Source organism: Argiope bruennichi, chromosome 6 (genome assembly GCF_947563725.1).
Source record: "Argiope bruennichi chromosome 6, qqArgBrue1.1, whole genome shotgun sequence".
In the NCBI taxonomy this organism is placed as follows: Eukaryota; Metazoa; Arthropoda; class Arachnida; order Araneae; family Araneidae; genus Argiope; species Argiope bruennichi.
In genome coordinates, this window is record NC_079156.1 from 51,641,274 (window position 1) to 51,656,079 (window position 14,806).

The 14,806-nt window shown below is 26.6% G+C and overlaps 1 protein-coding gene across 1 annotated transcript in view; it reads right to left on the reverse strand.

The window, feature by feature from the left end:
• Positions 1-4,783: 4,783 nt before the first annotated feature.
• Positions 4,784-14,806, reverse strand: part of LOC129971673 (28S ribosomal protein S30, mitochondrial-like) — a 10,728-nt gene continuing 705 nt past the window's right edge. The window contains exons 1-5 of the mRNA XM_056085649.1: positions 14,791-14,806; positions 13,110-13,253; positions 11,191-11,305; positions 9,586-9,753; positions 4,784-5,280 (exon numbers count right to left, since the gene is read on the reverse strand). The exon at positions 14,791-14,806 is cut by the window's right edge and continues 705 nt beyond it. Coding sequence (XP_055941624.1) covers positions 4,820-5,280; positions 9,586-9,753; positions 11,191-11,305; positions 13,110-13,253; positions 14,791-14,806 — 904 coding nt within the window. The 3' untranslated portion in view covers positions 4,784-4,819. The remainder of the gene's footprint in view (positions 5,281-9,585; positions 9,754-11,190; positions 11,306-13,109; positions 13,254-14,790) is intronic.

The following is a 14,806-nucleotide window of genomic DNA, read 5'->3' on the forward strand; positions in this document are numbered from 1 at the left end:
TTAACTCTTCAGATGTTCTTCTCTTTAAAAACATCAAACTAATAATCAATAATAATAAGAAACAAATGAAAGAAACTTATCTGTTTCTCATGCTGACATCTCGCCGGTGCCTCCAATTTTTATATGTAGAGCTGGTTGTGTGTATTTAAGCCAAGGAAAGATGCTTTCTTGTCTCTTTTCTTATTTATTTTGCACACACACACATATAACAACACATGGACGATGACTTCACACATATAAGGTAACACATAATACTATATACAATTAAAGTAGAAATTGCCGCTAACAAAGAGCGAACGAATACTTCTTTTTGCCGCTAACAAAAGAGCGAGCGGTGCCTACTTGCACCAGTTACACACCAACTCTCAGGGTCAAGTGTTTTCAAAAACAGCTTAAGTGCGCTTCCCCCACATTCCAAACATACACATGGGTTAGCGCATACTGCGCCATCTATGTTCAGTATTAATCTTTACTGTATGAATACATATACAAAGAAACAAAAATACAAATAAAGTAATTAAATAAAAACAAAATATTATAAATAATAAAATCACATAAACAGCAAGGGGATGCATTGGCAACATAGCCAAGGTATTGGAAGTGAGCGTCTGATACAATCTTCCTATTTGTCGTGTGCAAAATACAAGTTGTGATAGGAAAAGAACAATGTTCTGTTCGTTGATCATTCTTTCGCCATTTTTGGAGATTGAGCTTCCAGTACAGAACCTTCCATTTTAACTCGAGACGTTTTCGGCAAGTGTTTTCTATGATTCACTGGGCCGCGTTCAAATTCTATGTGGCTTGAGATAAATGGAGAGCTCAGTACTCATTAAGATGTGAGAAAATACGTATTATAACAGTGAATTTTGGTATAAAAACTTTGTTTTCTGGTATTGGTGGGCAAAGAAAAGAGTTCATAGCACTCCGGCCTATCCATCTTTTGTTATTCGGCTGCTCTTCCGTCACATTAGGCCGGCTGTGTACTGTATTCCCACATGTCAAATAGTAAAAGATTAATTTTTCCTGTGCTCATCTATAAGGACACAAGTTTCACGCTTTTGTCGGTACAATTTGCTGAAATATTAAAAAGCAAATTTATTTATTTAGACTATATTTCCATATATTTAATCAATGTTTGAGCAAGATTTTCGTTGCAATTTTCAGGGATAATCTATACATATCATGAAAGATTATTAAAACGGCAGAATCAGAAAATAATAACGCATTTATTAAGTTTAAAAAAATGGACACACTATGCATTAATTGAAGTGCTTAAAAGCTTGTACAAAATAAAAATGTTTGACATGTGCACAAAATTGCATTCTTTTAACGGTACATATACATATGTGATCAAGTTTATCCTTTGTGACTTAACTACAAGCTTTTTGAATTCGTTGGCCAAAATTTTTAGAGGGTGTAATGCCAAAGTAAATTCATCACTTTGTTCAGCCATAATATCAACCAAATTAACTGAATAAATCGGTAACCATTCAGCATATTATTGCACAAAATGGATCCAGAGGAAGAGTTGCTAATAAAGCCACGTCTATATTTATAAAATATTGCTGCTGATAATAGAACCTCTTGTACTAAGAACAGATTTTTACCATTCCAAAAGTGATATTTTTGAAGATTAATATTTCCATCCCGATTAAAGAAATATTCATCTGTTCAAATTACATTTCTGAGGAAAGAAATATTTTATTCCATTTGAAGTGGGGCCTTTATAAAATTCAAGATTTTCATTATGATCCGATTGTCCATGGAGTCCACGAATAATATATGGATGCCTGTAATTATATTGAAATATTCGCTACAATGTCAATATCAGAATATTGATTTCTGGAGTGACTGTTCGTACTTAATATGACGATAATTTGAAAAATAAATCAAAATGTCAATCAATTTCTGTCTTATATCCTCCCTGTTCAACTTTGAGAAAATAAGGTTCTTATAATTTATAAACACACTTCCTAAAATGATGCTGGGAATTCGCAAAACGATGTTTCTGTTCTTCTACAACTAGACTGGCGTTACATTTATATACAGTATAAATCGTCAACATATCCAAATGTTCCTTGCTATTGAAATATGTCATTCCTTTTAGAAAGCTCACAAGATCGAATTTAATTTTATTATCTTGCTGCGCATTCTATTACTTCTTTGAGATTATTAAATATTCAGATATTTAAGTTTTTTCCCCTTCTTTATAAATTTGACATTGTCTATTAATTATTGTGATTAACATTTATGTATAATGTGTTACAAAGATATCGTGCAATTAGAAGATGCATGGCAGGGCAGTTACATTTTTAATGACATTTTGATGTAATGGGACTTCATAAGAAAGGTTCATGCACATAATAAAGAGAATAGGTGTAAGATTATTAAAACAATACAGTTTTAATGTCTATCACAATTTAAAGTTTAAAAATATTTTGTTTAGGGAATCAGAGAAATCAAGCTATGCATTAGAGGTTTAATTTAAATTAACCGCAATCAAAACTCTCGGTGAACCAGCTAGTCTCTAGAGGCAGTATTAATAAATATAGTTGCTTCGAAAAGTATTTAGACATCGTTGATAGTGTTTTAACCGCCACTAAGCAAATTTAATTTATAATAACGATTCTCTTTGAAGTAACATGAGAATTATTTTGGTACTCGCAGAAATCAACAACAAAAGGCAGCAAAACGCTGTTAAATGACTGTACAAAGCGTTTAAAGATAACTTGCTGGAGATAAACACTTCTTTCAAATACTCGCTTGCATAACATTAGTTCTATCACTCAGCCGTTATTATACTGCCTATATACTACATATACGAGAAAGTAAATGTAAAAAGATAGCTGATATCGTAGATCTCACTAGACTCCACTGCAATCAATAACTTGGCCAACTAGAACTAAACTCTAGAAGAGTAGTCTGACTTTTATAATACATTAAAGAAAGGAACAAACGTGGGATAAGTCATTATCTAAAAACTTCTTCATACTCTCGGGAACTACACTTTGTCGAGTTTCGAGATCTCAACTTCCAAGTATTTGGCATGAAATCAAAATCACCACAATAATACAGAGGCATTCGAATGCTTCTAATTTGAATTTGTAGATGAATAAAAAAAATTTCTGGTCCTTTGAACTTTACTAGGATAATGTTGAATATAATTAATATTTATTTTGATTGATTCGAAGTCAAAACTAAAAATTATAATAAAAGAGTTCATATTTCTAAATTATTTTTGTTAGTTAAAATACATTCGTACCGTATTTTTTCAGTGATAATAAGCGGATTTTTTTTTTATAAAGTCCTTAATTCACTCGAGAACTTTACTGCTGTACAATGGTGCCAATCAATAATTTTTTTTTTCATTTTTTTTTAACTTGGAATGTGCTATGTGAATATTCCTGCTTATTTTGTTAAATTATTTCATCAATAAAATTACCTACTTAATTAGTAAAAATATTTAATATTGATTTATTCATTACTAACTACAGTATCTGCAGTTCTGCTTACTTAGTTTATGTGTGCCTTTTAAGAAAAGGTAAGGAACATATTCTTTTATGTCTGAAAATTTTCAAATTCTTATATTTACTCTCTAAAGAAATATGCTGAGATGCACAATCCCACACAATTTATGGTCTATATATGTGCCAAATTTAGTATCTGCAGATCAAGTTATTTAGCTTGTAGTTCTTCTATTGCTGTAAATTATAGAAGAAGAATTCTGTTTAATCTTTGTACTTTACAAGACAATAATTGTCTTGAAAAGTAAAGTTACACTACCACGAAAGTTAGAAAAATTGAACATTTACGTTTTTTAATAGCGTTATATAATGGAACTGGTCTCCATTCAAAAGGCTTGTGTATCCAATAAACCTAAATTAAACTAATGCAGCTTTAAAATCAAACAATTTGGTGGAATCAAAGTATATATCTAGAATCAAATATAACCAATGTTCCTGGCAAACTGGTTGGTTACCTAAGGCGACTATCTTAGTAAAATGCATAGAACAGTGAACAGAATGGTATAAGATTTCTAAAATAGTAATAGTCTATAATACTTAGTTAATATGGTATATCTATCAAATTTCATTTACAAATATTTTGCTGAGGAAACCATTGAAAGAAAATTAAATAAAATATTTAACTGCAAATTTTTATCAACTACCAATTTTGTCGAACCTACTAGTAACCAAAGGTGACTGGTTTTTAATAAATGTATTATTACTATGTTGCTAAAAGTGACCAAGTTGGAATTTCCCTACCCCAAAAAAACTAATGTCTTTTTTTTTTTCTTCTTTTTTTTAATGTCACATCTAAAACAAACAAACAAAAAATTATGCCCTCAATTTATGAGTAAGATTCACTGTATATGAAAATCTCTTCTTTTACACAATATGCCAAATTATGTCAGTATATAACCTACCAATAAAGTATGCCGTTAATACACTGATATATATGATTTTTTTCTGTCATCGATATGGCATTTTAAAATAACAAAAGAACATTGACTTGCTTTTCTTTTTACTTAATTATTTTAAACTGTATACCAATGACATTCAACAGGATGGTACAATGTCAGTCATTAGGTAACAACAACAACTACAAAAATATTAATAAAAATTAAAATGTGCATTTCAGTAAATTAATCAGTGATAAATTTTATCCATCAGACCTGTTTAAAATTAAAATTGCAAAACAAAAATTTGTAATGAAAAATCTCTTTTGACTAGAAATTTTTATTTCGATTATAGTGCTGCAACAAGAAAAAAAACTACGTTACTGAACATTAAAAAATTTTATTCCTAAAATAATCCAATTATGCCAACTTTACATAGGGAGAAGGTGGTGCCTCTGGATGATTTTTGTAGATCTGTACCCACATAGGCACCTCATCTTTGTGAGCATCATGAGCACGCTGTTGACTATACATTCTTCTTAGAAAGAATCTCATGTTCTTAATCTCATCTTCAGTTCTTGTGTCAACCCCCAGGTAGGGCTTTAAAACTTGCCCTTCTTTCACTTCAGGAGTATTTAGCATAAATTTCAGTAATAACCTGTAGACATCTTCATTAACACCTTTTAACTGACCATCTTCAACTGTTTCAAACAGTCGTAGTTTCCCTGATGTCCAGCAAAGATTTCTACGGTCTTTGTTATCCACATCCTCGTGAAAAGCAATAGTATTTAATTGATAGACGAAAAATGTAAAATCTTGGCCATTAGTCAAGATTGTCTGAACCACTAATGGATAGGTTATGTCATGAAATGGTGTAAAACCTGAAAAAGAGTAAATAAAGTTCAAATTTATTACAAAAAAATAATTTAAGTAATAAAAACAATGCACACACACACACACACAAATACAAAATGAATCACAATGGAGGAGAGGAAAATCTTATTATCAAAAATATATAAAATAATTCATAATAAAAGTATTTCCAAATAAAAATAAATAATTTTATCTGAAAACAAATAAAATAAAACCAATAAAAATATCATACATTCATTTCTTCAAACAAACTTATTAGAGATAAACAGATTAGAGATATCTTTATCCCTAATTATATAAGACATTTTTACTTAATTTCAATGGATGAGTGAAATAATAAAACAAAACATAAGCAGCAAATCAATGATTATTAAACTAAACTTTAGAAATGCACACAAACAATTATGCAAGGTAACAAACAATCAATGCATCTATTTAAAATAATATTCATCAAAAGATATGATAAAAACCCATCATTCTTTAATATATCAATCGAATATTTATTAGTTAGTGATGAAACAAATATTATATATTGCTTAGATAATATAAAACCATGAAAATCATATTAAAATACTGTTGTAGCATCTCTTTTTCCCCTTTAGCAGAGAGCGCCCCCTTGTGGTGTTTACAGACAAGCACTTGAACAGGAGACCTGCATCCTGAGGTCGACTTTTTTCTATGTGCAACCCTTGCGCTAACGCCGAATGCTTTCGGTTGGAAACAGTGGAATCCCTCCACCATACTGTTTACTTTAACTTACTTGTCTATGTGTTTTTTGTAAATTTTGTAGTGTAGCTGTGTTTGTGTAGATTAAAAATATATTTAAAACTGGGCAGCTCAGTAGAAAATCGCAACACACTCACTATACTGTATATTTTTTTAGTGAAATTAATTATAATCCAATAGTTAATTATAACAAATGAAAAATGAATTTTTGCTTTTCTTTATTTGACAGAAAGAAAATGTATTTATCATTGTATAACTAATTTAGATTAAAGTAGAAAGTAAACTTAATTTTAAGTGCATCTTTTCATATTTTTGAAATAGTAATTTGAATCTAATTTTTTTAACTACATATTCTATAAGCTCTATAATATTGCATAATATTGAAATAAAAATATTGCATAAAAATAAAAATATTGCATAATAAAAATATTGCATAATATTGAAAGATTTCTTTATAACAAAAGATTTCACAAAAGTTTAAAATTACACACATCTACAAAAAATGTATCATTTTATCTGAATAAAATGCAAAAAATCAAATATTTCAGTATTCTTACTGATGATGATATTTACATTAATGCTACAGAAGAAAAAAATTATAATCTAACTAAGTCATTTGTTTTTTAATTGTATCTACTATCTAATCAGATGATGCCTCAGTTTTAGGAAAGATGTTAATGTTGTAATTCATCAAAGGTCTTATAGAATATTTGATATATTTATCTTTTTAATAAAATTTTGTACTATGGTATTTAAGAATAATTTAATTTTAAATTAAAAATTTGTAAATACAGCAATTTGGTGCACAAATTAGTTAAGTGGTAAATTACCCATGTTCAGAAAATTTGAGTATCTGCTCCGGATTCACTAATAAAAAATTAGCTGTGGCATATTTCCATAAATTTTCTCATTAGCAGTAGATAGGGAATCATCCCACAATTCAGATTAAAAACCTTCAAAGCATCCATGGTATTAAATATGCTAATCATTCTGTATCATATTATGTATACTGAACAGCAGGCAAAAGAATTTTAAGTGCAGAATCTTGGAAACCTTGGTTTTTATGGTGTGACATATGAAAGATATAAAAAGGAAATAAACAGAATAAAGCTTTTAGACAAAATATCAATATTTTCACTACATTACAGTACCATTATTACTTAGTGATATTGTGCTTTATTATTACCAAGTAAACTTTAATATAATATGAATTCAGATATTTCAATAATTCATTCAAATATGATATGCCTTACAACATAACATAACTTAGTTTGTAAAGTCTTAATATATTTAATAACAACCAAAAATGTTTTAAATCATGTTTTCAGTTGTTTTAAAAACATCAAATTTCATTATGAACAGAATGCCATATTTTATTGCAGTTAGTTCCTAATTTAGAAGAAATTTACAATTGATTCATTTCTTCCACATAATTCATTTATTTCATAAGTGACCTGCTCTAAAACTATGTCTTCAGTCTTTTGGTAATGCTCTATTTTCTTTAAAATAAATTTCTTTTCTTCTGTTCTTAATATAAAATATCATAATATAATAATATAAAATGCTCAACTAGTAGAAGTACAAGATAGATCACAATAAAGAGAGGAGGGGGAGAGGGAGCACTAATTGGCGAGGTGTCAGTGATAGAAAATTTATACATTATTCCATAATATCTTTTTTAATATTAAAGATCTACATCAATGTATTGTAAACTTATCATCTCAGGTGACCAGCTGGTTTTCCAGGAATATTGGCCATATTGGATTTCAGACAAATTGTTTAGTTATAATTTCATGTCCGTGATTCCACCTAACTGTCCGACATTACAGCCGTGGTATTTTATTTGTCTTTCTTAAGTACTGTTTATTTTGTACATGAACCTTTCTACTGAAAACATTCTCACCACATCATAGCATTATTAGACGCATAGATATTTGATTAATCTATCTTCTAAATTTCATGACATTGTAACTTCATACTTTTATTTGCTTTGTAAATAAATAGATATTAAACAGAATCCTTCTTCTTTTAGCTTTCAACAATGGAAAAAAAATCAAATGATTAAATATTAGATAAAAAAAAAAGAGTTGCAAATATGGGGGAAGCAGTGTAAAAGCAGTATTGTTAAAAATTAGGCAAAAACACATTTTTAAAAATTTCCAAAATTTATGAAAAATTCTCACGGCTATTAAATTTATATCATTAAAATGACAAATTTTTATTTTTTTAAAAACTGTAAAATTTATTTTTGTGCAATAATATTTCTTAAAATATAGCTGAAAAAGTTTGTTAAATTAATGAAAATTAATTGTGCATTAAATTAATTAAAATTAAAAAGAATTGCTTTGAAATGCACATTCCAATATATATATGTGTGTGTGTGTGTGTGTGTATGCCAAATGGTTTGTTTCGTAAAGTGTCAATACATCCCTATTATTAGAATATTAATAACAATGAAACGGTACCAAAGAATTAAGATAAAACCCTTCATATTCATTTCATTCTATATATAATCTAAAAAAAATAAGCCTGATTATTGAAAATTTTGAAATTAATTGCTTCTTTTCAAGACAATGCAACAATGATATAAATTCATGGCACTTTTCAAACAAAATTAATTAAATTTTTATTATTACATTATAATAACAATTTTATAAGAAGGATTCAAAAGTTCCCTAAGACATGCATATACATTAAAAGATGGTTATATTTTATTCAAGCTTTAGCATAAAAAAAAGGGAGAATATTTGCTGAAACTATTAAATTTATAAACCAACAATTATTAAAAAAAACTTTAAAAAGTATTTAAAACTTTAAGATTATTTTATAATACTGTAAAAATTATCTTAAACAATACTCATCTGCTTCAGACACAACAGCTTTGCAACAAACAGATGAATTAAAGAAGTTTAGTGGATATATTTGTATAAGAAACATACCATTTTAATGTAGTTTAGTTTAGTGGAAGTAGTTTAGTTTAGTTGTAGTTCAGTTTAATGTAGTTTAGTTAGTTAGTCAGAAGTTTAGTGGATATATTTGTATAAGAAACATACCATTTTAATGTACAACTAGTAAAATAGCTAAATACTGATACTTAGAAAATAATCTTGTGTGCTTACAACATATAAAAACCTTAACTTATTTACTGTTATTTGGTATATTTTTCATATTTTTTTTTATTAAAGATTGACAGAGATATTAATATCATATCAACCTAAAATGGAATTTGTTTTAATATATATAATAATAATGCATTAAATTTATCTTTTTTTCTTTTAGTAAATTCAAAGTGCAAAAATAACAGTTTACAAATCAATAGATTCTACATATAAGGAAATCATTTCTATTTATAGTGCATTTAAAAGATTATGATAAAAGGAAATTAAAGAAGACCTTTCTATTATTTTTTTTATAGGTAGAGGTCGAATTAAGAAAACAATTTATTTTTGTGTTAAATATATATAAATGTAGACAAAATACAAAACTCTTCAATTTTAATTGCTAAAATATGTAATTAATAGACAAGTAATACAAAACCCATATATACCAGTAACAGTGAGAGTTCACATATTTAAACAGTTTCATACCTTGATAATTGGCAATTGTGTTTAGATATCCAAATGAAGTCAAAAGACCTAGGCTGTTTTCTATTTTTTTAAGGTCGTATTTTTCAATCCTCATCAATAAAGGATGCAATTTGTCAGAAGTGAAAACCTGTAAAAGTGGAAATTCATTTGGATCCCCAGGCCAAAATCCTGAAAAAGGAAAATTTCTTACATAGAATGAAGGAAATTTTCATATGGATATATGATTGAAACTCTATTTAATGAAGTTACCATTTAATGAAAATATCAATATAAAGAAGATTTACTAAATAGAACTTTATAAATTAAGTTTAAAAAGGAGAGAAAAAATATTGAAAATTACCTTAATGATACTACACATATCCTAAAGTATAAAAATGTATGTATTGCTTTGTATAGGCTTAATATAAATAACACATTTTTCATAAAAATGAAAGAAATTTATATGATTTGTAATATTTTCTTGAAAGTGTAGTTCCTTTTGCATAGTCTCATTTCTATCTAAAAAGTTATTTTTAAAATCAACTTTTTAATAATCTTTATCACTCACTGTAATGTCTTCATTACATTTTGTGATGCTTTGCATGTCATGTTCTGTAAGACATTAAGCAATCACAATGTCTTCTTCAACATGGATATAATTAACCAGGTTTGTATCTTTTGTAATAATGCAAGGGCATGCCCATCTACAGCAGTTGATTTGGTATATTTTGTTGAAAATGATAAATGAGAAGTCATGGAATAGAAGACTATAATTTGAAAAAAAAAAAAAAAAAAAAATGACAAAAATGTTGTCATATAAATTATATATCCTAATAATGAAATAAATAATATATAAATATCCTTCAAAATCAAGGTTTAACAGAAAATTTATTCAATTAAAATTTTGTATTTAAAACTAGATAATTGAATTAAATTTATCATAAATTCTTTGTTTTATGATAAATTAAATTTAAAAAATTGGTTTATTTCTTGAGGTAAGAAAACAGTAACTTTTGACTTCCTAATACTATCATAAACTAATATTTTAATTCATTCGGCCCACATAAATTTGTCTGATTCTTTAAATTAAGAGTTATAAATAATATCTAGTGATTGCAGAAGTTATATTCCTGATCCAATCATAATAATTCCTGATCCAATCAACATAAATTCATTTATTGTTGGAATCAGAGATGTACATAATACCACAGAGTTTGTATACCTTAGCCATATAGAAAATAAGTTTTTTGATTCTTCGATTGTCAATTCATTTGGTTCTTGGTATCAAAGCTTTGGATAAAAGTTTAGATTGTATTAGAAAGTCAAAAATCAAAATTTGTACAACCATAAATGCTCTCAATGAATTCTATACAAATTTTTAAACTTCCCCTTTCTCATCAGTAATTTTAATAAAGACCTATGTACAAATTGTTTAAGAAAGGGACTTGCAATAATTGTAGGCAATTTTTAAAGCTTACGTCACATGATTTTAATCATTAATTATATGATTTAATATTATAATAATATAAATTTTATAAATAAATAAAAAAATGGCAAATTTTTTTCTCTGTCATGCAAGAATATTTTTAATTCAATACAAAATAAAACCTGGAATAGATGATTTACCTGGAATAGATGATAACCAGTCATCTGTTCTAGAGGGGAATCCAAAGACATCAGGATGATAATTGTAATTAATAACTTCTGAAGTTGCACATAAAGAATCATTCATTTCAACAATCTAAAGAAGAAGAAATATGTCACTACTCGAAAGAAAAAATATATTTTGACATTTTGTACAATTCCATTTGAGAGTGAGAGAAACGCTTTCATTAGTTTTATTCTAGTTAATAAAAATAATAAAACAATAATGAGTTAAGGTTACAAAAAATTTCCATATAAAATTCAAAGAATGTTGATTTTAACAATTTATATATATAAAAAAACTATAACTGCACGTTACAGAATTATACTCAAATTAGTAATTTTATTACATATATATTTTGAATATTGAAATTCATAATTGAGATTTGTTTTATATATTTCTTAAAATCTTTTAACTAGATTGAAAACAGTTTCAGCCTGTATTCTTTTTGTATATTTAGATTGTTGCTTCATATATGCTTTCAGTTTTGAGACATGAGGTTCATAAATATATAGTTTAAACAATTTTTTCCCTCTTCAAAGGGATAAATCTTTTTTAAGCTGAAGCATATTTTTTATTTTGCACAGTTTCTATCTAAAGACCAATTTGTTCATCTTAACAAAATCCATTAATTACTAACTGCATATCATAATAAATAAAACAATATAATTTCAAAGTAGATATTTTAGTTTTCCATAGATAAATCGATTTTGAGCAAAGAAATATTCAATTCAGGAATTAATGTATGTCTTTACTCAAATCCAGTTCTTTATTGATATGAAAAATTATAATTTCCTGAAATGAATTTTTCAACTTATTTTTTCTTGTGGGAAATCAATATGGACACTGCATAAAATTTATTGATATTAGAAGCAGTTTCTGAATAAATTCATTCCCTTAATTAACTGTTTAGCAACTATGCAACACAAATATGATTGGTGTAATTAGGAGACAATACGATCAGCAGTTATCATAGTTCATCCTAGAAGTTTGGAATTTATGTTAAACTAAGTAGCACATGGCTTATATAAAACTTAATAACTAAAAATATTTTTTAGCAATTTTATTTTTCTCTCATTTTTATATGACAATTCCTGAATTTACAGTAAATGAAATTTTTTTAAAAAATAAATGATAAAATATCTTCTGTTTTTGAGAAGAATTAAGCAAATGTGATACATTAGAGTGTGCACTGTTTTTGATGATTTGGCATATTATATATTCCTAGTACAACCCCAATCTCAAAATTGTATTCATTATATAAAAAAAGTCAAATATATAAAAGTGAAATTTTTTATAAAATGTTTCTCTATAATATTTGAATTCTAAAATATTTTTTTTCAAACAATATATATATATGAAGGATTAAAAAATAAATAAAAATTATAAAAAATAACAAATTTAACAATAACCATTTATTTTTACATACAATCCGTTGTAATAAAAAATTATTTTAGGAAATAGACAAACAACCTTCTTAAATTACATATTAAAACTAATTATGAATTATATATTCATAACCTATTCTATGTGTTAAAAAAATCAGACAAGAACGTTACTATTCTTTTGAAATACATTTACTTTAAACATCTGTATATTTAAATACTGTATATTTTTTTAATTTATCCAGATTTAACATAACCTTGTTTGAATTTCAAAATTTTATTATATTTTAATGCATTATATTTGAATAACATTGCCATTTTAGAAATTAAGTGCTTTTAAAGAAATTAAATGTAATAAGCCTGCTTTTCCATAAGAATACAATTAAGAAATGATTAATTTTGCATAATACCATTAAGCAGTAAATTAATTACAATAATGATAATTAAAAGCTTAAAAGAACAATGTAAAATAATAGCTATAATTTAAAAAAACTATGGTGTAAAAGAATAATTACAGGTGATAAGGGTTTTTTTATACGTATCACAAATGCAGGAAATTCTTCATATCTGAAAGCCAGATTTCTTTCGTACATTTTGTCCTTCTCAGATTCAAATCCACCATGCCACCAAAAACTATTTATTCTTGGTTTATGCTGAATCTGCAACAAAATATAAAATAATTAGAAAACAAAGTATTATGTTGGATGACTTATTTATTTTTAGGAACTGAAAAAAAATCTCCAACATTACAAAAAAACTATTATCACTGAATAACAAAATATTACTTCCAAAACATACGTCCAAAATAACAATACTATTATCAAATGCAAAAGAAATGAAACTATGTAATTCAGCAAACACATACATACAAAAGAAAACCTTGAATTGAAGCTATTATTAAAAGAAGCATTCTATTAAATGCAGCATGGACATTTCATTAATTATAGGTCTTTTAAATAATCTGCCACTTTCAGGTGCTTTAGAGTTCATGTTGCTCTGGTCAAAAAGACAAACTAATTCCCCTTAAACATACATTTTAGAAAAAAATATCTTTATTTCATATTTTTCTGGTTAGTATTTTCATGCTCAGTAGCCAAACCATTCAGATGATTTTAGGCTGAAATTAAACGTAAAAAGATTTTAATCAGTTTTAACTTAGAGAAGCCCCTTTTGTCACTTGTTGCAGTTATTAGTGTCATCATTATTTTTAAGGCATGCTAACGTTTAGAGCAAAATTTAACTACAGTTTAATACAATGCTAAGGCTTTCTTTTTTTGCTACAGTCTGTGTATTTTCTGTAGGCAGTTCAAGGTCACATTTTCTACCTCATTATTGTCTGATACCAGTAACGTGGTAGAAAATGTGACCTTGAACCACCTACAGAAAATACACAGAATATAAATTACTTCATCTAATTTTGCCCCATTTATGCCAACAGTATCATTATCAGTTAAATTAAATTCTAAATTTTTAACAGTATCAAAACTAAGAAATGAATAAATTTCTTGCCATTATACACATTATTGTGTCAAATAGTTATATTCATTAATTAAAAATATACAGGCATCCTTATTAAATACATATGAATGTGAAACACCATTTTATTGATTCAATAAAGTCTTTTTAGATTAAAAAAATATTTATTTAATTTAAAAATGCTTTCATTCAATTCAATTCCATAATTACTTTACAACAAAATGGTATCTGTCAACTTAAATAACTTTATTATATTAACTTTAACTGTTTTATTAAATAAGTTTATTCTGTCACTTATCTTTAAAAATTACCAAATTTCATTGAAACAAATTGCTAAATATTATACACAATATAAACTTCTATTTGTTATCACCTTTGTATAGATTAAGAAGAATAATGCTGTTAGGTAATGAAACTATCCTTTTATAACTAAAGGTAATAAATCTATACATATTATTCATTCCTATTTCCCTTTAAACAAATTAAAAAAAGTACCCTATTTATGTGCTATTCTGCACAGTTTAACATGGAAAATAGCTGCTTATGTCAATTATCAAAATTTAGATTCAAATTAGCTTATCGATTACTTTTTTTTAATGAGAAAGTTTTGATATTGTAGCTACAAAAAATAATATATATTAAAAATTTATACATTCGAAACACATTACAAAAATAAGAAGAAAAAAAAAAATACTGAGACAATGAAATAAACAAACTTACAGTGGACTCTAGAATG